This window comes from Diorhabda carinulata, chromosome 1 (assembly GCF_026250575.1).
Source record: "Diorhabda carinulata isolate Delta chromosome 1, icDioCari1.1, whole genome shotgun sequence".
NCBI lineage: Eukaryota > Metazoa > Arthropoda > Insecta > Coleoptera > Chrysomelidae > Diorhabda > Diorhabda carinulata.
The window spans coordinates 14204176-14231902 of NC_079460.1; the positions used below are offsets into that span (position 1 = coordinate 14204176).

General features: G+C 31.2%; 1 protein-coding gene across 22 annotated transcripts in view; it reads left to right on the forward strand.

Annotated features, from left to right (window-relative positions):
• LOC130900794 (twitchin) overlaps window positions 1-27727 on the forward strand; it is an 81964-nt gene that overhangs the window by 12373 nt on the left and 41864 nt on the right. For 3 of the 22 annotated variants that reach the window (XM_057811669.1, XM_057811792.1, XM_057811678.1), the window contains exons 5-23: window positions 7185-7326; window positions 8247-8385; window positions 8518-8721; window positions 8777-9078; window positions 9300-9523; window positions 10794-11372; window positions 11474-11653; window positions 11881-12162; window positions 12215-12346; window positions 12559-12609; window positions 12669-12719; window positions 13709-13870; window positions 14661-14702; window positions 14786-15364; window positions 16458-16493; window positions 20106-20240; window positions 20745-20918; window positions 21538-21786; window positions 21915-21959. In XM_057811669.1, coding sequence (XP_057667652.1) covers window positions 7185-7326; window positions 8247-8385; window positions 8518-8721; window positions 8777-9078; window positions 9300-9523; window positions 10794-11372; window positions 11474-11653; window positions 11881-12162; window positions 12215-12346; window positions 12559-12609; window positions 12669-12719; window positions 13709-13870; window positions 14661-14702; window positions 14786-15364; window positions 16458-16493; window positions 20106-20240; window positions 20745-20918; window positions 21538-21786; window positions 21915-21959 — 3708 coding nt within the window. Of the gene's footprint in view, window positions 1-7184; window positions 7327-8246; window positions 8386-8517; window positions 8722-8776; window positions 9079-9299; window positions 9524-10793; window positions 11373-11473; window positions 11654-11880; window positions 12163-12214; window positions 12347-12558; window positions 12610-12668; window positions 12720-13708; window positions 13871-14660; window positions 14703-14785; window positions 15365-16457; window positions 16494-20105; window positions 20241-20744; window positions 20919-21537; window positions 21787-21914; window positions 21960-23993; window positions 24033-24174; window positions 24214-27727 lie in introns of all 22 variants that reach the window. The other 19 variants (XM_057811768.1, XM_057811835.1, XM_057811843.1 and 16 more) reach the window with 18 other exon arrangements.

Sequence of the window (27727 nt, forward strand, 5' to 3'; positions counted from 1 at the left end):
AGAATCACAAGAGAGTTTAGTTGATTCGGTTGAGTGCTTCTCTTATGGCTACTGTTCACAACAGATAGTGACGAAGTAAAACACAAATAACTATGGACTAAAATGGATTAAAAATATTTAAAACGCCAGAAAAACCAAAGCAGGAATATAAATTGGGCCTAATTATGGCGATGCTGAAAGAAATTGGCGTGAACTATGAAGATATGAAAATCGAATAAACTGAAATTATAATATCGAACAGTAGGTATTAATGATGGACTAAAACTGGAAGATCAATTTTCAGAGAAAAAGAGAAAATTGATATAAAGAAGGAGACTGCCGAAGTAGAAGATGAGCTGAGATATAAGAGATATGTACAAAATTCTTGTAATATATAAGAAATGGGTATTGCATCTCCCACCCTTAGATATAGGAGAGGGCCTCATTAAATTAGGGTAGTCGTATAAACGAGAACCTAACCAGTCTTAGTTCGATCGTTAGAAATATACACGAATAAACAAAATATGAACTAAAAACAGCCGTTATCATTTTAATAAATCGATGGAATCAACTCACGAGTGAAAGTGGAACATATCAGTAAAATCAGTGAAAACAACGCTATCGACAATTTGTTCGAACATCTCTTCTGAAAAATCAAAAGACGAGCATTTTGGACATCTACCCCAAAATCAATAGTTAAGCAGCTTCCTGACCAAGAAGACGACGGAATTCAAGTTAAAGTTAGTAGCTCATTTCCTTTCTTATTCTTTCCTACTAGGATAAGCTTCATCGCGTAAATTTACTCTCATTTTTATGTCAAATTAAACTAAAAATGAGTTTCAAAGAACTTAAGAACAAAAGACAAGCTCTTAAAGGTTCTAATACTCGACATCAAACAGTTGTTAACGAATTTATGGACAGCAACAATACCTTTTCATTTGAATCGCGAATTTTAGATCTTAACGAAATTTTTTGAACTTTTTTGGTACAAACTGATATTGAAACGTTAATGTTTACACCCACATAAAAACAAGATGAAACCATTACCAATATTATAGAATCGTTTGAAACATAAAGTCGATTTTCTCTCGAAATAATTCTAACGTCGCATCAAAATTCAACCGTTATAAATATAAACAAAAACAGTACGGATCCAGAAAGCAGTACATTCTTGAAACCTTTAACTCTACCAACCTTCTCTGGTAATTATAGCGATTGGTTCTCTTTTTATGATTCTTCCAAGGCGTTAGTACACGACGTTACAAATCTGTCACAAATACGCAAATTTCATTATCTTTGCGATCGTTTAAATGACCAAATCGCATACATCGAATCTTTAACTATTTCTAATAATAATTACGAAAACGCCATTAGTTAGTTGGAAAAACGGTTTGAGAATAAATTACTGATAGTACATCAACATGTATTAAACATTTCAAATACTCAACCTCTAAGTAAATCCCCATACATCAAATTATATTACTTATTGAATATAATCAATAATAATAAGTGTATTAAATCTACCAGTAGATTCATGGGATGCATTATTAATAGCAATTATTACCGAAAAACTCGACTATACTACCAAACAGGAATGATAATCTACTCTTCAAAAGGATTTACCTTCATTCGTTAAATGACTTTTTAGAAGAACGTTATCAAATATTAGCGTCACTAACATAGAGAAAAATATTCCTCAAAATTTAGAACCCGCTAATTTCACAGTTCCAAATCAAACTTACCATCAACTCAAAATAACTAACAACCACAATAACAATAATAATCATAACAGATTTTTCACAAATTTAATTACAGAAAATAATTGCGTGTTTTGTAAAAAATCACAGAGCAGTTATCAGTGCAACGAAATTTTGCAATTAGGGGTTTGGCAGTAACTTTAAAACGGTTGGTGGTACTTGTTTAACTTCCAACCGCACTACAGATCAATGTAAATAAATTTCGTTTTATAAGGAACGCAAGCAAACATCATACACTACTGCACATTAATAATTATGTTCCACTAGTAAATACTTTACATGGCACTTATCCAAATAGAGTTATCCTATATACCCCAATTGTATTAATAATGGATGGTTTTGTTTGTTTGTTTGTTTGTAAAGAACTAAGCCTAAAAGAGAACAAAACCAACAGTACAACTGGCGATAATCTGACCTTAAGTTTCCGAAAAGGTTAACATAACTATTAAATCTTGTTTCACAAATTTCGGGATATATCCGAGTTGCATAATTTCAAAACAAATCACAACATCAAGAAATTCCATAACCTTTAATAAAACTTGGATCGAGCTCCCGTCCAATATAAATTTCGATGATGAACAATTTTTCGTGACTAAAAAAGTGGACTGTCCGATTCAATTAAATCAAAACCAACCCTATATTCAAGGCACTAAACTAAGCTGGATCTTAGATGGTGACTTATCTCTATAAAGATTTATTTAGAATCCAATTTAGATTGTGAGAAAAATTTTTGTAAAAGCATCCCATCAAATTCAGATGGAAAATTTCTTTTTAAAATGCCTTTTTGCAAATACCTTGAAAAAATATTAGAAAGCAATACATCATTAAAAGCGTCTTATCAAGAATTCTTAGGGGAAGATTTACAGTTAGACCAGGAGGTTGCTGCAGACAGAGAATTAGAAAGGTTAGTTGTTGTTAGATGTTAGTACCTACCCCTTCATCGTGTATTTAAACAAACTGTAAGCGGACCCAACTGCGGGTGGTTTAAACTAAAGGATTGCCTAATAATCGGTCCAGATATTCAAAATGACCTCTCAATCATTTGTAGGTTTAGAACACAACAATTTGCTTTATCTGCTGATATTACTGAAATGTACAGAATGGTACTAATAAACCAAATCGACCAAAGTTATCAACGAATTTTATATCGATTTAACCCAAAAAAATCAAAATTTTTCGCCTAAAAAAGGTATCATACGGTTTAACGTGCTCCTTTTTTCTTCTATTTTATTATCGGGTGAATCTAATTCATGTAAATGTGCAAGTAATAATTCATAAATTTCACCAGAAATCACTGATAGTGTTGCATCAGTTGGTTTCGATAAAAACGATGAAGTCAAGCTTCTTGGATTTTTTTGGAATTACCCTAGTGACGAACTTAGGTATAAGGTCAATCTGCCAACCATTTCATATGAAAACCTATTATTATTAATTACTATTAATTAGATATGTTAAACACTTATAGCATTCCTCGCAAAATAATTACATGCTACCTACCTAAGTCAATAGAAAATTAAGGTTTTGTGGACAGTTCTGCAAAGGTGTGCCGTGCAGTATTTATTTGAGTGTAAAAGATATTCGGGTAACATATCAAATTTATTATGCTCAAAAAGTTGAATCGCACAAAGAAAACAATTACTCTACCCAGTTTGGAACTTAATGCTGCACCACTTTTAAGCAAATTAATGTCTAATATCATAGTCAGTTTAAATATAAAAAAACTTCAGCTTGGTTATCAGAATCGTTCACTGGCATCAATATGTGACAATAAAGTTGCACAAATACAAACTGTAACTACCCAGAACGAATGGCATCACGTCCTTTCAAGGCATAATCCAGCCGATACAGTCACTAGAGTTATGTTCGCTCAACAAAAAATTCCAATCTATGGTGTAATGGACCGGATTGGATTATACAAAATTTGGACAATTGTCTAAATTGAATACGCAACGAGCTACCGAAAATTCATTGACTCTAGAAAGAAAACACTTATTTTCAACAAACTTTATTGCTATTGAACCAGAATTACCAATTATTTCTAAATTTTCGTCATTCTTCAAATTAAAACGTATTGTAGCTTATTGTTTTCGATTCATAAACAATTGTAAAAACAAAACAAGTAAATTCATTAACAACTTACGAGCTGGAAAATGCGAGTACGGCTATATTTAGACACATTCAAAATAGGCCATGAAATGAACAAAATCAATTATAAGTTATAATCCAAAATATTGTCCAAATGAAATCTATTTATTGATAATAATAGATTTATTGGTTTAGTTGAACGATTAAAAATGCTCCCAAAGTTAAGAAAAAAAATTTCCTATTCTTTTGCCGAAAAACATCGTATTACACAATTAATAATGAAACATATTCATGGAAGATAAATGTATTGAGGAAATGAGGCCACGCTAGCAGCATTACGCCAACAGTTTTGGCCTTTGTACATTCTTGTATTAAATGTTCCCGAGTAAACACTAAACATTTAATCCAAAAAATGGGTGCCAAATCAAAGAGTTCAGTCATTGCATGCGTTTTACGTTTCAGGGGTTAATTACACCGGCTCTATCTTAATAAAAAAAAGTCGTTGTTGGAATGCACGCAAAATGAAGGCATATATCGCTATTTCTATTTGTTTCCAAACTATAGCAATATATCTAGAATTAGTGAAGGAATTAACAACAGAGGCATTTTTATCTTCAATGAAACATTTTATTTCGTGAAGAGATAATTTCGCTGAGATTTATTCGGATAACGGAACTAACTTTGTAGGCGCCGAACGAGAGTTTTTCGGTCACAAAACATTCAAAACAATATTAAAGATAAATTTTCAAATCAAAACACGAATTTTAATTTCATACTACCAAAATCTTCCCATTTGTGGGTTATGGAGAAGAGCGGTTAGAAGGGTTAAACATCATCTTCGCCGTGTAGTTGAAGACGCTTCTCTAACATAGAGAATTTCATACATTGCTAACATACATTGAAGCTTGTCTTAATTCCAGACCAATGTTTCCCGTATCTCAGGATCGGAATGATCCGGGAGACACTAATCCCAGGTGACTTTCTAATCGATTTGCACTATATATCTTATCGGAGATTATCTAGCTGGAATCCTATTCTACAGATCCGGCAATATTTTTTGGCGAGATGGAATATTTAAATCTGTTACAAACAAGACCTAAAGGGTACCTATCAAAAACAACAACCAAGAAAATCTGCCAACTTTAAAATGGAAATTGTGCCCACTCATCAAGGTAGTGACGGTATAGAACGTACAATTTCGATAACATTAATCAATAGTGATTGTAAACGCGCTGTCAAAAAAAGTGTGTGTTTTACCTACAACCAGGAATAATTAAAGAAAGATCACAACATTTACCTTAGAATTTTGAACAATTTAAATCTAATTTAATAATTATATCGTAATTTCCATTTAAACCTATGGATATTGATCCGAATTAATGTTGGAATCAATCTATGAATTTTATTAATCACATATTTTACCTTTTGTATTATTGGAATTATTTATTTTATTTGCTTTATTCCTTTATTCAATTATATTTAAGATTATGTAACAAAATATAAACTGAATAGAGTCCATATCATTTCAACAAATCGGTCCTTCCAATACAATCGAATTGGACATTGGAAATGGAAGAAAATAGAGGATTGCATGGATTCAAAATAAAAGCAAAGTTTGATAACAAAAAGGAAAAAATTAATTAATGAAAAATAAGGCAAAATTAATGAGTATAATAAGCGACTGTATTCTTCAATTACAATTTGACTGCGTTGCAATTAAACAACAGGGGGAAGAAAGGAGGGAAAAATATTTATTCTAAGAAGAGTTAATAAATGTTTAACCAAGTGTGACGTAAAAAGAATATAAGGCGATTGCAAAGATATCAGTAAATGTAAACCATAGCAAACACAACGTTCCAAAATACATTGTATAAAAAATAATATTTTTTCATTGGAAAGTAGTTAATGTTAATGAGAAGTTAAAATAAATAACCGATGTAACCGATGTAACCAATATAACAGTATCATTTGCAAGAAATTAAGTATAATGATAATAGAGAATATTATCAAGAGAGTCAATTTTTACAAAAATTACTACAGAAATCAAAGTGACTAGCAGTCAAACAACAGCCGTTGCTACAAGATCCGTGACCACAATGACCGCTATCAGAACCAAAATTATGGAGGCGGACGAGGAAACCAAAGAACAAAATCTCTGAAATATAAGGTTCCTCAATGTGGATAATTCGGAAAATATCCAATTAGCCTTTTAAGGAAGTGTTGAATATTCTCTATTTGAACCTGTCACTTTCAAATTATTTTAGTTATTGGTAGTGAAATGCCGCAGATTCAGCAAAAGCAATTAGAATCAGTAACAAGATAAATCAAAAACAACATGGGAGTTTACAGAATGCAATAAAAATGAAAAGTGTTACAAAGGTTAGAGATTGTCCAAGGAAGAACAGACACATAACTTTGTAATCAAAAGTATGCTTTCGAACCATATATTTCAAAAATTTTTCTAAATCTTCGGATGGAATATTGGCAGAAATTTAATTACTAAAAATCAATGTGAATTGAAGGAAAACTGGACAATGACTTTGCAATTGGAATGTATTTACCTGCAAATGAAAAATCACTAATTTATGTTAGTCGGGAAGAAAATACAATAGTAGGGTTACCAATATGTCGAATAATATGAAAAGTTTTTAGTTAGGAGAAAACCAAAAGCAAGTCTTGTGATATTTACAGAGGAATAGCGCTCAAAGTTTTTTCTTCGCTTCACATCCAGTCCATTTATTAGAATTTCAAATAAAGCAAATGTTGATATTAAAAGCCTTTAAAAGATTCATGAAACAATACAACTTCACATTTGCGGATATTGCACCTCACAAGGTATTTTCATAAAGAGATAATATAATTGTTGGATGTACCAAATATCATCACTCACAAATTCTCAGAATTGATTTCAAAACGTTCCAAAAATTTTATTCAAAATTCTTTTCTTTTATGATAATTACTTCGATGCTGTTGAAAAGATGTCTCAAAGCTGTCAATATTTTTTCCTATTTTATTTTTCCTATTTTGATGATAATAAAGATGCATTATAATCTTGTTAATATAATAAAGCTCAAAATGTATTTACATTTATTCACACAAATTATTTACAATTAATAACTTTCCACTACAATTTTTAATATCACATATTGTACTTTAATTTGATTTTATTATTATCAAAATTTCTAGAAATATCAATACTCTTGATAAAATCCTTTATTTTTTCATAAATTATTTAATTCGCTGCTGGAAACCAAAAATTTAAAACAATGAAAGGCGTCAATGGAATGTTGCTCAATTATTTCTCTCCAATTGTATTTCTAAAAAATATGAAGAATTCAGATGTATTGTTTACTTTAATTTCAGTTGAAGATAGATAAAGATGGCCACTCATATTTTGCGACCCTTGAAATAGTTGATGTCACGGTAGAGGATGCTGGCAAATATAAGGTTACCGCAAAAAATGATTTGGGAGAAAGTAATGCAACAATCAGCCTTAACTTCGACAGTAAGTTTTTTGTATCGCTTCTTGTTTCTGCTTGGTGTGTCTTTTTGTCAGCCTCAGCTGTCTAGTACTGATTTAAATTCGGAAGCAACAAGCAAATTTTGGCAATAACCTTAAAAATTAATTAGGAGAATCTTGACTCTATCTTCTCTCACAAAGAAATAGAGAAGCAAGTCCATAACAGACACTTAAGGCAACTAGTAATACACAACCAATAATATCAAAAACCTGTGAAAAAACTTCCACCTTTTTAATACAAATTCGATAGTGTAGCTTCTTCAGCTTGCCAATTACACCTACAGTTATCGATTAAAAATGTATTTGTAAAACTCTCACTCACTCACTAAAAATTTATACATAGTCACAAGCAGTCAGTTTCTTCCTTAATTAACTCTAATAGCAGCAATTCATGGACAAGTAAGCCACGGCACTCGTGCACAGTACAATGAACTAACCGATGCTTAATCTCAGCTCAGCTTTTAATATGCAGTTTTAACAAATAATTTCTAATATGTACATTAAAAACATGGTTCTAGTTTTGTGTGAGTTGAAGCTTAGATTAGATTGAGTGTAACTGATCGCAATCTATGAAAGTAATATAGATACCACCTATTAAATTCCTGGCAGGCACATAGGCTGAGTTTTAAGTTTTTTTAGGCCAAACTAAGAGGAACCTACTACCTGCACCAACAACACTTGTTTGATAACAACATTTAATACTAAGATTAAGGCCATGTTCTTGCAAATGTGACACTTTTTTTCAGAGTTGTATTACACAATAAAAAATATTCTTTCACTCTTTAACACAACTGAATGATTAAAAGCTGAGCTTTTCCTTTTCGGTAAGCATTGTAAGTTGCGCGAGTGTTGCTGGCTGTCATATACCTTGATACAGCCAGTTTAGAAGAGTTTCTGCTCACTAGGCGATGAGGCACCAGTACCCGAAAAAGAGGGTATCAAGCCAACCTTCACGGAGCGTCCACTCATTCGGCAGACGGACGACGGATCTACCATAACCTTCCTGTGTCGATGCGTCGGAGAGCCGAAGCCAGAAATTCAGTGGTATGTATACATCAATATATCATTTTTTTAAATATAGAAATAAACTCAATTATCAGTGAATGAATAAGAAAATATAAAAAAATATTTGCACTTGCATTTGAAATTGAAACATGTATTTCCGCACTTCATTAGGTTCCACGGAAAGGAGGAAATCAAACAAAACAGTAGGTACTCAATGTCAATGGAAGTTGACGAGAAGATTTATTACATAGCACGACTCGAAATAGCCAACGTCAAAAGAAACGATCGTGGAGAGTACCGCGCCGTTGCGATTAATCGATATGGTACCGGCGTCGCTACCATAAATTTAAATTTTGAGGGTATAGAAAAGCCCAAGTAAGACTGACCGAACATATATCAATAAAATTCCTACGATTATTTTTTCTTATAGAATACCTGATGGCAAGGCACCAAGGTTTCCCAAAAAGCCCACAATTAAACAAGAGGGAGATGTTCTTATCATGGAATGTCTCCTCGAGGCTTATCCTGATCCAGATATATCTTGGTTTCAAAGCGAGAAAAGCATTGCGGACAGTGCGCGTGTGCGTATGCTCCGAAAAACCACTAGTAAAGATACATATCTTCTTACTTTAGAAATCGCGAATCCCACCCGCGAAGATGGTGGTCATTACAGATGTAATGCATTCAATGAATTCGGTGAAAGCAACGCTAACATTGCATTAAACTTCCAAGGTATGATGCACTCACAAAATCGATCAAAATGTATAATTATTATGTACATCTGTATTATATGTTTGTGAAACGTCCAATTCCGTAACTCATTTCCACTTTGTTCCAGTGACGTCTTGCCAACAACACTCTGTCTTCGAACCTGTGTTATTGTCATTTTGCATGAGCATGGCCTTTGATAGATACGTCTCATTAAGAACATTTCTAATATGTTTGTGTTACAGGTGGAGATAGCGCTGACGGTTTTGCGCCATCTTTTCTTGAAAAACCAAAAATTATACCTAATGAGAGCGGTACTCTCATTACTATGAAATGTAAATGTAAAGCTAAACCGAAACCTGACGTCACGTGGTTCCGAGGAACCACAGTCGTCAAGGAATCTTCAAAAATTAAAATCCAAATTGTTGATATTGAAGAAGACAAATATGACTTGTCACTCGAAATCAAGGTAAAGATAATACACAGATCAGTTATGCATGCAAAACAAAATATTTTCTCTTCTCATTATATATTTTATCAATTGTATTACCAAGAATGAAGTGACGAAAAAGTGAATCAGAGAGTCAATTTGAAAACGTACCATATCCATATTCAGAAAAAATTTAAAAAAAGGTCAATTTCTTTTTTAATATTTCATGTTAAAGTTCAACACCTTTTTAAAAACTAATACTTTCTTTTTATTACTTTTGGATAGATCAAATATACTAGTGAATGTATTTCACGTTTTGCAATAGAACATCAATAAAAAGTAATTCAGTATTAAATTTTCGAAATGTCTCAATCTTATTAAGAATGAATAAGATACTCTTGGAAAATTATGTTACCAGTCACATCAATTTTATTCTCAAAACCAGAAGATCTATTATTTCTGGAAGCAAGCTTAAAAAGAGTTCACCAGCTCGATAAATGTTACTATTCTCCCACTTTATATAGATCCTGTGTAAGACCCTTCATAATGAATTGGGATTTTTTATTGCTTCAGTAGTGACAATTACGTTTGCTAAAATGGCCATTAGAAAACGTACCTTAGTTAGTAACGCAAATATTTCGCAAAATTTTTTGGTTTTAAATTATAAGCAATCAATTTCAAGTTAGGTTCAGGTTAGATTCATTTTTTAAATTACTATTCGGATATCTTTCAAGACATTGTTGATGTTCTTTTTTCGGGTCTCCCATAAATACCTATTGATAACTTCATAACGGGTAGAGCTAACTGTAAGGAATCCTCATGCACTATGAAAACACTAGAATGCTATTCCATTTACACGAGCTTCCTTTTAAAATAATAAATTGATTGATGTTCAAATTTTGTCAGAGTTAGTATTTGAACACTGTATTATATAAAATTATGGAACCACAATTCAGACGATAGTTCATTGTATATTGACTCTTCAAGCTCCATTTTACAAATAATTGAAATATTTAAAATTCACCTATTGCTCCAAGTAAATTTAAAAATTTGATGAAATATTTCGGCGTTTTAAAAAAATCCGAGATTTGAATGGAATGTATGGCAATAAGTAATTTTAGATTGCAGGGATAACTGATATTATTATGTATATTTGTTAGAATTGAAAAACTTTTGTTCACTACAGACCCTATAAATACTGGAGACTCGCTTTATATATTTGTTTGAATAATTGTACTCGATTTTTGGTTTATTACAATAAATAACAAATGATTTTTAACGTTTTGACGTAATGTTACTCTTTTTATAGGATCCTGCAGCAGCAGATGGCGGTACTTATAGATGTCATGTCAAGAATGAATATGGTGAAAGTAACGCAAACTTAAATTTAAACATTGAAGCGGAATCGGAGCCGGAAGGAGAAGGACCAACGTTTGTGGAAAAACCAAAAATCACCTCACATGACGGTGGGAAACTTGTTGTCATGGAGTGTAAAGTCCGTGCTAATCCTAAACCAAGTATAGTTTGGTACCGAGAAAACAAACAAGTCACAGAATCAACCAAGATTAAAATTAGTATCAAAGAAACGGAAGAAGATCTTTACTTTGTTAAATTAGAATTGAAAGATCCGGGAATTGATGATTCTGGCTTGTATAAGTGCAATATTAGAAATTCACTTGGTGAACTCAATGCCAACCTCAGTTTAAGCATCGAAATCATTCCTGTTATCAAAGAAAAGCCTAAAGTTATAAAGATTATTAAAAAGAAAACAATTATTGTAGAATGTAAGGTACTTAGTAAATTCGCTCCTGACTGTACCTGGTTTAAAGAAGATGAAGCTATTAAAGAAGATCACAGACGTACTGTACACGTTGACCAGATCAAAGATGTAAGCTTGTTTCTTATAAAATTTGTTATATTACTTATTCAACTGTTCTGTAATATCAAATACGTTTAGAGAGAATAATTTCAAGTATTTTATAATTACAGGGCGAATTTAATATCAAACTCGAAATTAATGATGTTCAAAAGAACGACAAAGGTCTGTACAAATTGGTAGCTAAGAACGAAAAAGGGGTAGCTACTTCACAAGTTGTTGAAGTTACTGAATTACCTCCTGATGAAAAACCGAAAGGCGAAAAACCGAAATTGACCAGATTGACAAACATCGTAAGTATTCGTTTGCACATTTGAATAAAATATACTTCCTCTCATATTTTTTTTAATTACTTAATTTAATTAATTAATGCCCCATCCTCAATGTTTTATTATTAGAAAATTTAGAAATTAAAAATATATGTTCTTCTAATTATTCTTTACCACAACAACCCAGTGATTACCAATCACCCCATATATATATAACCTTCAAGGTTAATTATAAAATTTTATTATTATAGGTAATTGAAGAAGGAAAATCTGTCGATTTCATAACTTCATTAAAAATAGAGGATAAAACTGTGAAAATATTATGGTACAAGAATACGACTGTAATTACAGACTTTTCTGACATAAAAATAACTTTTGATGGCACTGTAACAAAATTAAGTATAAGCAAATGTAAAACATCACATTCTGCTACATATAAATGTGTAGCTAAAAATGAATTTGGTGAGGATGAAACAAGTGCTACACTACAAGTAAAAGAAGTTAAAGAGGAAGAAGAAGAGGAATCAGAAGAGGTGAATAATACTAATTCAATCAATCGGTGTTTTATGACTATTCTAATTTTAGGAAGTATTAACTGAACAGAAAAAAGAGGCAAAAAAAGAGGAGAAGAATATAGAAGAGAAAAAAGAGGAGACAAAAAAAAAGAAGATAGAAAAAACGGAGGAAAAGAAGGTAGAAGAGAAGTTTATTGGCAAGGTATCTGTTACATCTCTATTCATATATATTCATATATATTCATATTATTATTACTAAGTTAACGCATTATGAGGAGCATTAATATTATTTGTTAATATCAGCTTAAGTGAACTTATTAAAGGGGTAACGACAATATTAGTTCTTCAAAGTTTTTCAAATAAGCTTTCTATGATTTATATCTGACAATTTATTAACAATCATTTTTTCAATAGAAGGACGAAGAGAAGAAGGCAATCGAAAAAATCGTTGCCCAAAAGGAAGAGGTTAGTATAAATGTTATTTTTTTACTGTCTTTGTCTTACATGTAGGTGTTTGTCTTTAGGAAAAAAAAGGCGTTGAAAAGAAAAGTACAAGACGGACTTCAACACAACAGGTAAGAGCATACCCCCTACTTTTATGCTTATATTTACACAATTTGTCCTTGAATCTCGAACCCTCTATAATATGGTCTAGTCTAGAGATATAACAGCAGCGTGAATGCTTGCTACTATGTCTAGATTCGCAACAGATCCTAAGTAAACCTTTTATCTCAAATATCCCTAGAGGCTCTTGGTGGTTCTTGGGGTTATGATTTGGGGAACTGAAACAGATTGAATCGTGAGAGTAAGAATTATACGTTCAAAAAATTATGCATGGTGTGCTCACAAATAGCCTCCTACTTTAATGCAAATATCCATAAATATCAAAGCAGCAAAATATAGTCTCCCAACCGATTTAGAGTTATCTTTTTTACCAAGAACTCCATAAAAATTGATCTTAATCTACTTGTATTTATCTCCTTGGTATACTGGTATTATACTCACATTACATTCTTAATCATAATACTGAAATTTCATTTTTCGAGCAATAAATATATAAAATTGTACTTCTACTAATAATTGTACACATTGACAGAGCTAATCACAAATGTTAAGCTGACTTAGATTGGCAACTAAGCATCAACACATCATTTTTTTCTCAACGCAACAAAGTATAAAATTGTATAATTTGAAATAAACACAGAAGCCGATGATGATTATATGAAAATTTTCTTTAATATAAATACATTAGCGTAGTCCAAATAAGTGTGGTTTTTCCAATAAAAAATAAATTATAAGTGCTCATTAGAATTTATATTAACCATATGCACATATATGAAGCTTGAAACTAAATTACCTTCAAGCATATATTTCTAGTTTAGAGTTTTTAAATTTTCCGTGAACTTATAAGGAAAATCTGGAATGTAATTTCCATTATTTGACTCACATTTATTATCGTACTGAACAATTCAAGAAACTACTGCATTATAAATGGTTTTTTACTATTAATATTGTTATACCGTGTCCTTGACACATCAATAAATTCGTTAACTTCATTGTACAGAACAAAGAAGTTAAGATAGAATCACGTAGGAGTTCAATAATTGAAACTGAAGAAAAAACGCTTAAAGATGGAAAAGTCAGTCGAAAATCTTCAGTCTCAAATGTCAATGAGGAAATAAAGACAGAATCCAGGCGTACATCATTCGTAGATGATAAGAAAAAGGTAATAAAGAACTTTCAATGTATAAAAGTATGCTTAATTTGTTCAACAATTGAAAACGGGATGATTGATGAGTAGTATAATTTTATACACACATTATCGATAATTTACAATTACAAAACATTACAATATTTAGTTTATAATTACATTTAGAATTTTTGATTTTTTAGAGGTGATGTTAAAATCTACTCCGATTAAGTTTGTTTATTTTTTTTCATATTCATTTCATTACGTTCAATATGAGTCAATTTTTTATATTTAAAATTCACACCTTGAACTGTTCTAAATACTATTAGGTAAGACCATCATAAAAAACAAATCCCCTTATTCTGGTGTATTAGCCATAGCATAGTACTGGTTAAGCCGCATTATAAGTTGTATAGGAAGATAATATTATATGTAGCTTCAATCCCATACATTGGATATCAGAAGAACGAGAATTTTCTCAAAAATGTTATTGTCAAATAACCTCATTAGCATTTGCACATAATTGATAATTTATGAATTTGAACTTAAGTGGACATTACATGGTTTTACTTGAAGGATATTGGAATTGATTTTTCAAAAAATATTTACGGGAGTAGCAGAAATCTTAGAACTAGAATTCCTAGAAAAAACCATTTTTTGTTCGTAAGGCGTAACCTTTTTTTGATAGCTTACAGCAACGATTTATTATGTTTATATTAATATTTTCCTCCTTAAAAGGTTTTCAATTGTTAGTATTTATATTAAAATTATTTTAAACTAATTTATAATAAAATACAAATCCTAAAGAAGAAACCATCTTCCACAGATCACAAAAGATACAAAAAAACTGGAAACTACAAAAGAAGCGGTGAGTATTTTATCTTTATTTAATCATTTTCTGATAGTAGCTACACAAACACATAATTTTACCAATGATTTATTTATACACAGAAAACTCCTGACACTTCCACCAATCACATAGAAGGTGGTTTTAAACCAGAACTGGACAGTAAAACAGCTAAAAACCGAGAACCCAAGGATGTGGAATCTATAAAACCTAAAGAATCTAAAGCCGAAAAACAACAAGACGATAAACTAACCTCTAATGTAACTGACACTCGTAAACCTTTGGCATCTGATCCTGAGAAATCTAAAGACGATAAGCTATCTACTATCGAAAATACTACTCGTAAATCTTTAACACATGAACCTGAAAAATCGACACAGGCTACAACTAAGCTTAATGAAAATTCTGCTCTTATTAATAAACCCGCCCATAAGTCTCTCACACCAGAACCCTCCAAACTCAAACCAAAAGAAGACACTTTATCTTCTAACCAAATTACACGTAAGTCGTTGACTCCAGAACCTCAAAAAGCTGCAGAGAGATCTACACTTTCAGAGACTATGGAAAAACCAAAAGAAGAAAATAAGCTCTCAACTTCTCGCCCATTCGATAAGAAATCTGATCCTCAGAAAACTGAACTGGCCGTTCCAGATCTTGAGGCGAGGCGTTTGTCTCTTAAAAAGGTACTCGAAAAGTAATTTGGTACTTTTTTGCACTCACACACTACGCAATCATGCATCTGCACTGCACTACATTAAAACTCAGTTTTATGTACTTTGTATGTTAGGTACATTAAAAATTTTCCAAGATGACATCTTGTTACATATAAAAAGCAATACTGATTTTTAAAAATATTCTGCGGGTCAGTTTATCTAAATAAATATTTACCTCAGTTAGAACAAGCGCAACAATATTTTAGTATTTGGAATTTTTGTTAATGTATGTCAGAAACTTTTTTAGTAAAAATGCTTCTTTATATCGTACGGGCTTCTTAGTTTCGATTCTTGTTGTTGGTTCAATCTCTTAGCCAAAAGTCTCGATGATTTAGACTCATGATTTAAAGAATTTCTCTTGATTCGTTTAAAGTCTTCTAATTTATTGGAGGAACTGCTTTACTATAAATTTATTATGATTATTTTATGTAGCTTATATAATGCACGATCCTAAATTTTTAACTATTTCTACGTAGTAATCAAAAACTCTGAAATACTATCCATGTTATTTTTTCATTAAATGAGATTTATGATGCCGAGTATAATATATTTGATTGTAACAGTTAAGTTTTTATATGTTGCAAACGTGTTTTGATACTATTCACAATTAACAGTGGAGAAACGCTTACTCCACTCCTTACTATTTTTTAATATTTTACGGAATACTCAACAAAATTTTTGACATATCTACAACGCAATTTTCATTAATATAAACATAAATTGCTTGTACGTTAGTAAGAAAGCGACAAAAAAGCACCAAGGAAACTGCTAGTAAACTTCACTCACAATGCAATTATACTTATTTCCAACAGGTAAGAATATTTATATCATTATCAATATTTCTACTCATGTTTATCAGAGAAGAGAAACTTAAAATAATTTAAAAAAAATTAAAGTATTGGTAGTTTTTGATTATTACACAAGCATATATTTTTTTGAAAAGGTACTGGAATTTCAAAGAATTTAATAATGAGTTATTTGTTCATTTTCCAAATTAACTAATATGACATCGTTTGTTTCATGTTAATCCATGTCTTATTTCCCACAACTGTGAAATCAACAGTCTGAAGAAAAGCAAGAAATTCCTGGCATTAAAAAGGTAGGTATAAAAATCTGAGCCGACGATTATTATTTAAACAAATCACAAATATCTTACCAGTATCCCAAATATATAAAATATCCATTTACTACGAATATCAGAAATTTTAGCGAAACTGGAGTTGGTTTTGATAAAACCCAATTACAAGTCTTCACATTGGTTCACCTACTAATTCATTGTTCAAATTATTTATTCACCTACTTCACATTTTATTAACGATTATCTGTAAATCACAATACCACAAAACTAACTGGAATTGGTTAATAGAGCTGCGACGCATTCCAAATAGGTATCATCCGACATCTCATACTTACAACAACGATTGAAATATTCATTAGAAAATAATTTTTAGAGACATTAGTATTGCGATTAGCAGAAATCCTATTTATCATGCAAAATTTTGTATCATATTTGCATTCATGATAAAATTGGAGACTGCCTGACAAAATTATCGAGGATAGTTTAGCGGCAAAAACTTTTGAAAATACTTGTGAGAGGTTTTTTCTAGTACCGCTCATTGTTGTTATTTATAAAGGGTTAGTAGAAACTTGGCTTGACAATCTTCTCAATTGAAACTCCCATTATTTTATTATTGTAATAATATCGTTTCATCGTCGTTATCGTTATCATTTATTAATCATTCTCTATACCTAGATATATTAATTTATTCTGAGATATTCATTATGAAATTTTATTGTATTGACCATGCAATTTATTTAACCTAAATAGATTTTCCAAAAATTAGGACAATTATTCTGAAATATGTTAGTGGAACAGACTTGTGATATATATCTAAACGAAAAATGTAATTATATTTTCGAGACCCGAACATTTAAACAATATTTTCTTATCAATTTGATAAGAAGGGTCTTATCAGGTAACTAGCATGGCCTCTGTAATTCAATAAAATTAGACACTGTTTGAACTAACCACTACACCAAAACTTACAATTTCACTGTCTCATACGCGTTTCGATAACCAAGTTATTGTCTTTAGAGATTGAAGGTAAACTAAAACCTATTAAATTGATCTACTTATTTACACTAAATGTTCCTATAAATGAACTTCTTCTCGCGAAAAATAAGTCCAACGTTTAAAAAAATAAACTATAAAAAAAGCTGCAAGGAACAGGCGTTGTGTCCCTATTTAATTTATTCTAACATTTAACAATCTCAATCCTTTCAAATGTATGCAGCAATTTTTCAACAATTTCACATTATTTATATTTATTCCTTGATAACGACTGGCAGCGTACTCGACAATACTCGATTTTTGGGTCTATCTATATTTTAAATGAGCTATGTGCTTTTTAAACCTGACATCAACAATCTGCCCAACATATTTTTTATTACACTCATTACAGTTAAATTCATAAATACTATTTTTTCCTAATCGGGTATTTCATCATTGGTATTATCCAATAATTGTTTTAATGTATTGCTGGATTTATACACAATTTCATTTTGATTTTGGAAAAAGGTGGTTTACCAGAGAAATTTCTCAATGCCATGAAGGTTAATTAATCTATCTACAATTCTCTTATCATAACCGTTGATTACAGCACATCCTCTAGAAAAGTTCTTTCCTTATTGTATCTTTCGATATTAAGTGGAATGAATCGACCGATGTACCAGAAAATGGAAACTCACCGTCTGATGTTGGATTCAATAGAAATAATCAACCTGGACTGGATGTACCCGTAGCGGTAGTTTTCTTAAATACATCAAATTCTAGGCTATTTCTATTGTTAATTATCATCTTAGGTATTTGAAAATGGTAACTGTTCTGTATCTTCCATTTCATAAGTAAACTTGATAAATGAGCATTTTGAAATCAGTTTTGAAATGAAGTCTTCTAGTTCACCTTTTTCCTATCAAGTATAGCGAAATTATCGTCCAAATACCTGTACCCTACCCTGGAAAAATACTAAAATCTTCACTAATCTTCTTTACAAAGTGACTCATGAATAGCTCAGAGTATTGTTCGTAAAATTTATTGTTCTACTGGAAATAGTTTTTGTCCATACATATTTTCGTTAATTGTAGATATTCTTCTATTGTATCAGCTCCCAAATTATTAGAGTTCAGTAAACTTTCTAGGTACCTTAAAGTCTACGGGGTGGACACGCTGGGAAATAATGAACTTACATCAAAGGGGATTAAAATTTACCTATCTTTAATTTCTCTATTCTTTACTTTATTGCTAAATTCTAGCGAATTCTTGACTAAAAACTCTCTAGTTTGATAGGTAGAATTTCAAACTAAATTGGTTAATGTATGTCTGTTTCTTTGAAGTTCGTATATTTCTAATTCAAGGGTACTTCGTTTACCGTACATGTATCTAATTTCTAGATTCAACCAACTAACTCACGAACTCCATCCTAATCATATTCTTGTTACGTCCACGTTGAAAAGCTGGAAATATCACTTAACCAAACCCAATATCAGCACCTACCAATCTAATTTTAAGACTAAGTTTTACAAACCTATTCTGTTCCTTTGATCGTGGAGTCATCACAACTAAATTGAAATTTGCAACTTGTTAAATAAGAGATAAAACATCTCCTACAGCTAGAGAATATATGTATAAACAATTTTGAAATTTCTAAATATTAACAGAAATATAAACGCTCTTTTGAAGGTCCAATTTATTGTGTCATCATTTCTTTTTATCTGTTATACGTTAATATTAAAAATTACTTTAACTTATGTGCATTCAATAGTACTTACTATAAAATGTATATAATACTAATTTTAATTGTCCATATTTTGTATGATCCGCAATTTATTATTCTAATTGTCACGGTTATAGCCAAGTGGTCTATTGTCTGTTTTCCTTAACGCAATCTTAATGTCTTTTTTTATTTTTTAAAGAATTTTAATGATCCAATTAATATTCCACTTGAAAAAAATTACGAATAATTCAGAATTTCACGTATATAGGAATAGGGAATATTTGCTATTTATATATAGTTTCTATTTAAAGTGAGCAAGATTGAGCCTACATTTTTCACATAATTCTATCCGATCCGCCATTACCTTTGATCAAATCTCTAAGCCACACCCTGTATATATATATATATATATATATATATATATATATATATATATATATGACCAAAAAAATAGGTGAGTGGAAAATTCTCGACGTTCGGCTCCCACTTTGGAGCCATTAATAAAATAGTTAAAATCGAAGCTAAAATGTAATCTCGACGGTAATATGCTGAGCGTCGAGAATACCGAGGACAATAACACTATCACTGCTGGTGTTTTCAGATAATTAGTCTATAAATATATATACATATATAAGCGTTTTCGTGGTGGAAATGTGGCAATTGAATATCAGAGTGTACTATATCTAATATATTTCCTAGAATACTTATGTATTCATCATCAAGGACTGAAATTATGTTCAAAGCGCAATGTAAGAATATCTATAAGAGAATAATAATAAAAAGTACTTAAAAACATTGTTATTGTATGTATTGTATGATGAATTTATTAGAATTCGGAAGTTGGACAATATATTAAGATTAGTACACTTTGGTGTTAATTTTGCCACGATTTCACTACAACAACGCTCATAATAATGAATATTATTTCAATTATTCAGCATGACAAACCCAAACGGATTATCCCTCCGAAAGCAGCTACTCAAACGGGTTCATTTTTAAATGTACAATTGAAACCCGTGCAATCAAATGGTAAAAAAGCTAAAAAAGCCGAAACACTCGAAGTAGATTTGAAGGTAACTTACAGGCATATCTTTTTTTCTTCACTCTTCTATCAGCTATTTTGTAAATGTTCCTATTTATGTTGAATATACGTTGTTCTTCTTATAATTATTTTTCTATCGTCTTATTTGTAACTAATAACTTTCTTACTTTCTCTTTCTATATCTGTCATCTCAATTAACCATTCTTACATACTATTTCTTAATTATTCTATGAAGCTTATTGGACTCTTCCAACTAACTTTTGAAATGTCAAAATATATATCGCTTCTACATCCTTCTTGACTTGCCGTAAACGAAATTCTGTATGTAGATATAAGTCTAATAAAATGTTTATGACAATAAGTAATTCTACATTCGATTTATCAATCCGATAAATGTTTTTCTTTGAAAATGTAGAATTGTTTGTTTCATCATTCATCTATCTTCTTACTTCTCTGGTTATAACTATTATTTTTCTTTTATATATAATCTATCATAATATTAAATATTAACATTCTTCCATAATGTTTGAAACAGAAAACTGGAGCTGATAAAGAGAAAACTTCAGCTAAAAAATCTGTTAAAAAAGAAGAGAAATATGATTATAATGAGTGGGAAAATATACCTGACTATGAAAGACCTGTCTTGGAGACATTCGAAAAACATGAGAAACCCGAATACGCTGGTAGAGAAAAAACCAAATTATCTAAGGTACTTTTATATTCAAGCTTGTGCTTAGAAAAACTTTTGCTATATACACCATTAATTAAGAATAGTGGTATCCACAATAATACAATCAATTATTAACTATAAATATTCGTAAATTCAAAACATATTCACTCTTAAAAATACCACTACTAGTTATTATTTTATATTTGCAAAAATATGTCATATGTATTAGTTATTATGTTATTATTAGTTATGTTGTTTCTCCCATTCCCTACGAGTTCCCCTTTGGAGTCGATCAAGTTCTAGTTATCTATAGTTTGTTTTGGGTTCTCTAAATGGGATCAAGTATTACACTATTATGCGGAATTTGTAAAGAATAATCGCCCATTATATTTATATTTTTCGACGTAGACGGAAGGCGATGTATAATTGGTAATGTTTGGCCTACATTATCAAAAATGAGTATTTTTGGCGATATGGATCCACATAAGTGTAAATGATCTTAAATTGTTCAATCTTTAAATAGTAGTATCACTTTATTTACGTATTGACTCACCTATTTCACTTAATTTCACCTTAATTATTCAAATAAAAGCTGCTTGCTCGTGCTTATTTGGCGTTTTTGATTTAGAAATAAATCCCAAAAAATTATTTACTATAGGAAAAACCAAGCTTAGCATTCGAAAGTAAAGAAAAAGCTCCCGACCAAGCCTCAACACTTGAACAACCTAGACCTAGCCTCCCTCAAATAAAAACTCCTGATGCTCCTAAAATTGAAGTGAGTAGAGAGAAAACTCCTGAACCCAGAAAAAAATCTCTCGAGCCTGGCTCTGGGCCAGGAAGTCGCAGAGGCTCTCTTATACCACCAGAGGCAATGGGACGACGTGCCAGTCTCATCATCTCAGACGAGGTAATTTGTCGCATTTATTTCTAACATTAAACGTTTTTTTTTTCAATTTATCTAGCTGTGATTGTTGGTGTCCAGTCGTGGAAAAGTCCCATCTTTTTTATATTTATGTTTACAATTTTATGTCCTAGGAACGTAGGAAACTTCGTCCAGGAGAGGTTTTAGAAGAGAAAAAGGTAACAACCTGATATAATATACAACGTATGCCTGCGCCTTATTTAATTTACTATTCACATCTGACGTGGAAGTGTAAAGAAGAATATCTTCTCTAAGGCTTTTTAGTAACTCTGCAATATCCACTAAATTTGGTTCAAATATATTATAGTTTCAAATCTTATAATATTCGATTCATACTAGGTAGTCCATATTGTGAATATTAATTTCTAGAGATGCTAGTACGCCTAAAAAATAAGGTTTATTGTTTCATACACACTTTTTTCTAAATTTGAATAATAAAGAATATTTGATTAACCCTTTAAAATGATAAAATGACAATCTTACTTCCTAATATATCTGCCAAATGGTTTCTTATAGGGAATTCATATTTTGGGGATTATTATAAAACATTAGGATAAACGGTTTCAGGTTGTCACCCTCCTTGCCGTTTCTTTATGAATACAAGGTAGTTCATAAATAAAAGAAATAGTTTATGTATCTTTTCCAGTGATCAATGATGATTAGTTTTCTATTAATTTCTATTATTATATATTTGATGTATTGCAGAAATATAACGATTACAATAAAATACTAATAAAATAAAATAATTTTCACATACTTATAATTTTCTAAAATGTGCTGTAATAACACCCACAAAACTACTCGGTATCCATTTGGAATGGAATCCTGATACATATAATCATGCCCAAAATATAACCTACCTAATCAATACCATTTTGGAAATTAAAAATGTTTGTCGCAAATCACATATTCAGAATTGTATTTCCCTTATTGTTCAGTTCAAATTAAAGATGTACTTAAAACAATAACTTTATTTCTGGACGTCCTATCAGCTCTAGAAATTAATGACTACCCTCTAACTGGGCTGATACATTTGCTCCACCTAAGATTCAACTTTTATCCTCACATCAAATTATGTATAGACTCATGCAAAAAACTGAACGTATTGAAGCGTGCCTATGGTAGAAGCACGATTTCGAGAGGACTACGTCTCAGTGTCAAAATGAATCGTGTCGAGTAGCACGCGGTAATTAAATACTTTACTTTAAAAGAGTTAGTAGTAGTAGACAGTCGTGTATAGATAAACATGCAAGTGGAGCCCCCACAATCGCTTACACATGCGAAACTACTGCCAAAAAAATTCAAGATACAACCTGCCACAGGGAAAGTTATGTTAACCATAGTTTGGTATACTGAAGGCGTAATTTTACTAGATTTCCTGTGAAGAAAAGCCAAAGCTACAGGTGATTATTGTACCAATTTAGTGAGGCAATAAAAGAAAAATATATTCGGGTGAAAATGGTTCATATTTCACCATTGCAACAGCCGCAATAACTCAAACAGGTTTAGAAACTATATTGGAAATAAAAGTGATATCTTTACCAATTTTTAATTGTAAGTTGGTCAGGTGCGCAGCGAAGCCATCGTATATATTTCAGGGACAATAATTCGAAAATGGAATTGAAACTTGAAAGAAAATACATGTATTCCTTGATATAATAACATGAACTATTACCTTGATTCTATTTGATGTTATAAAGTCCTATATTTCGTTATTAATAAGAAACTGAGGTTTGTAAGTGTATTGCAGAGTTTTCTAATTGAAAATATATTCTAAGTCACGAAATCAAGCTGTGGCGATTGCACGGAACTAATGCATTATGTGATCGACTGTTTCAAATAAGCAACTCGCATGAATTGCTACAGAACACCAGCCGTCAGCAGCCACCAAACACTTATTTTGCAGGCCATCGAGTATATATCACTATATTGAACATATACCGTGTAATTTGTCATATGTAGACATAATGATGGGAGTGGAATTGGGTATTTTCAACTACTTCCAAAACAATCAATTATTTACATCTCTATATCTCTCAATACCAATTATTAAGGTTAAATAATGAATTATCAATTTTTTTGCCAAGAACGCCTATTTTCCTCTTCCTATATGTCTGCATACCAAGAAATTTCTATGATTATATTATGATTTTGAAATAGTTAGAGAATCATTTTTATTGTTATGCCCACAGGGAGGAAAGTTGCGACCTGGGGAAGTGCTAGATCCAAAGGTGAGATTTGTGTCAAAGATAAAAACACAAAACTGACCTTGGGTGGGAAACAATTAAACAACTTAACAGAATGTCTTTACTTGTTTATTGGCTTGTTTTTCTGTTTTGTTCATGTATTGAGCTCTCTGTTTTTTATTTAAAGAAAAAAACCGGAAGACGTCCAGGAGTTATTGAGGACCAGGTTAGGGTTTAACATAACTTTCGATTTGACTTTTTCCCAACGTCAATAATGTTTATATGTTTGTGTCTAACGTAGATACAAACTTCTGTTGAACTTCTCGAACAATGTTCTAATTTTCATGTATAGATTTAAAAAATGTGAATAAAACAATTTATGTTGAAGAGAGACATCCTGAAGGTCAATCATTTCCATAATTTATAAATTATATTCAATTATCACTTGTTTGTATCTTATCAGAAATTAGTTTGCCATATATCGTTTTCATGATTCAATTAAAAAAATATATTATAATAATAAAATAGTTGACAAACCATTAGTATTTGATCAAGAATACCTATCTTAACAGATCTTAGAATTGAAAGTTTCGAAAAAGTCGTATATATGCTGAAAATTTCTAAATCACAACGGGACTTGAAAACTACAATTTGAGATAGTTTGAAATTTCCATACACCTAGTAAGTTTTTTTAGCAAAATTTTCTGTTGGATTTCGCCTTATTATAAAGATAGTTAGGAAAGGAAATTCCGCAAAAGCTGATATTGAAACACGTTGACTATAACAAAATGTTATACTTCTTGGGTTCATTAAGCCGTTTGATATTATTTTTTATTCGAAAATAATTTCACACAGACTCTGAAGTTGAAATAAGCTAGAAAAACGGGTGCCAAACTGCTCAAATTTCTCTGATAATTTCTGGCTACATGGATAGGGCACTAATTGTGTGAAACAAGAACTGGAAAACTGTTGAGGAAAAATATTTCCTCCGTAAGTTTTCCCAGAAATTGAAGTGATTAATGGAAATTAATAACAAAAGGTCATATGTCGACACTGCAGAAAATTGGATTAAAAGAAGAAATTAAATTGCGTGGCCACCACTATTTACTTTTGAGGGTTATCTAATGCACCCAGCAAATTTACAAACAACAAATAATCTGCTTAATCATATAAACCATCAGTATCCCCAGGGATATGCTCTGGAAAGTTCGAAATTCCCTTGGAGAACTTTGCGAAATTGACGACGGTTGACAATTTTAATTTTATAATTAAAATTCTAATAAACCCGAGAATTTCTTCTTTCTCAAAGAAACTAAGATTTAAGGATCTTTTCTTTTAAACGGAGTGATACACGAACATTTTGGGATGAACACGCCCTTAGAAATTCATCATTGTGAAACTTAAACTCTTTGAAAATATACGTTTGTGGGGCCCTTAAGTGATCACCAATTTTTGAAATTTTCTCTTGACCCCTTTAAAACTCAAGGTCCCATCCCAGTCCTGTTGGGAAACTTGTCATATATATTTTCCTCCATATCTATATATATGATTATATATCTCTAATATTGTATACAACCTTCAGTGGCTCTCAATATTTTTGTGGTCATTTTTATTCAGTGTGCTAATCAAGTGTTTTGCAAGGGGTTTTTTTAAACATTAAAACCTGTTTAGAATAGTTATTACAAAAAATGGCATATATGGATATATAGCGATCATATGTACATTTTTCTTAGTGTATATACTCGCATTACGTGTTCTAATAAATCGCTAAATGTGCGTTAACAAATATGCGCTTTTTTAATTAAAGATATTAATAGCCTTAGCTACGCTAAACGTAATTTTAAATGTGCATATTTCATTGCTTGTAGGATGGATTTTATTGTGCAAATTGAGTTATGTTTATAAATTGTCTGATTTTAGGTCTCCTTAAATTGAAACTTGAACTAAAAATATAATTAAATTTTGATACAGATCACAAGTCGAAATATTAAGACACCAAAACTCACGACAATTTATCATCAAAACTATACAAAAAAAGTCTAAATAGGAAGAAATAAGAAAAAATGTAATACATATATAAATTGGAACGAAGTCTTTGCCAGCTAGATTATGGGGGTTCTCCTAGTGGGATTGTCATTCAGTCCTGATAATGAATACAATAAATATTCGATAGCTTGAAGTATACGTAATACGGTCCATGAGTTCTGCCTAACATAAAAAGAAAGGTTATAAATAAAACGCCATGATAATTTTTCAATATATTTGGTGGGCGTTCAATTTCTGTAAAGCCTCATACGTGTACAGTAGCCTGAAGTCCTGAAGCAAGCACACACTTCGGCTAAATTTGCCGCGTCCTTTCTAAATAATGTTTTGAAGCAATTGCCTTAGTTATTCAGAGTAATATGCTACGTTCACAATGGTATTCGATTCAATCCAAAGATATTCCTGCAGTCCCAAAATATTGCAGCCATTTTTTAGTGCTTTTCGTGACGCTTTTTTGACATGGACTCTCTTTCCGATGTCACTCCGTGGAATCTCTTTTGGATATTGGATCATATTAAAAAACCATAGTTTCATCACCTGTTAAAAATGATTGGATTATACTTTCAAGGTACTCGCTAAGCTCTAGAAGTCTCACAATATTCTACTCGACGCTGCTTTTGCAGTGCGCTGAGAATTCGAGGCCCACACATGTCACTAATGTTCAAATTTAAATGCTCCTTATATCACAGTAAAGTCACACGTAAACAATTCCCATTCTGTTTTTGATTTCTGTTGATCTTAATCCTTCTTTAGTCAAAAATTTCATAACAACGCCCAATTCAATTTGAGACATTTATCAAAACAACTGAGTGTTCGTTCGAGCTCTATCATAATAAAATAGAAAAGCAGAAAATTGGAACTTTGTGTAAAGCTTGTTGAGACTTGTCACTGACTCTTGCATAATGCACTCTATTTACTATTGAGGCCAAGAGCTCAGAGACCTGAATACGTATCTTATCTTGATTTCTAGATTTAGAGTTCTAGAGATAATTCATCAACAAAACCATATAAAAGAGGTCTAAGAAGTAAGAAGTTAAAGAAATTTATATGTATGTTTATAGGGTGTTTTTAAAAAAGGTGACCATGTTTCTATAATAGGTTCAAAACTGAAAAACAATTGGGTTTTGCTTGGTAAAAATTGTTTTACGCCATCCGTATTCAAAATAAAGTGCGTTGAAGGAAAAAATGAGAACTAAAGAGGGTATCACATTACCAATACTCGTTTAAAGTTAATGTTTGAGCAGCCACTCAAGATAACAAATAAATAAATCTATCTGGAAATTTTAATGGATTTTTTAAACAATTATATCAAAAGATATTGGGAGATTTGACACTAAACGAGTTTTATGCACGTGTGAACCGTAATTTAATAGAAGATGTTGAAATCGGTTGAGAAATCAGTTTCCGAATCATCGATACATTGGTAGAGATGCAGATGTTCCGATTCATTGGCATCCTATGTGATTTTAATTCTTTGGACTACACAGATTGGTCGTATCTTAAGGAAAAACTCAATACTATAGAGGTAAATTCACATAAAAAATTTGACGTCACTTAAATTATCTCATATCTGGTCCGTAATCGTTTAGAAAATTGATGGATTCCTTAGAATATCCTCCGTGGAAACCTTGTGATTTTTTATTAATTGTTGGCTTTATCATTACTTCATACCAGCAGCAATTGTTACTTCATAATAT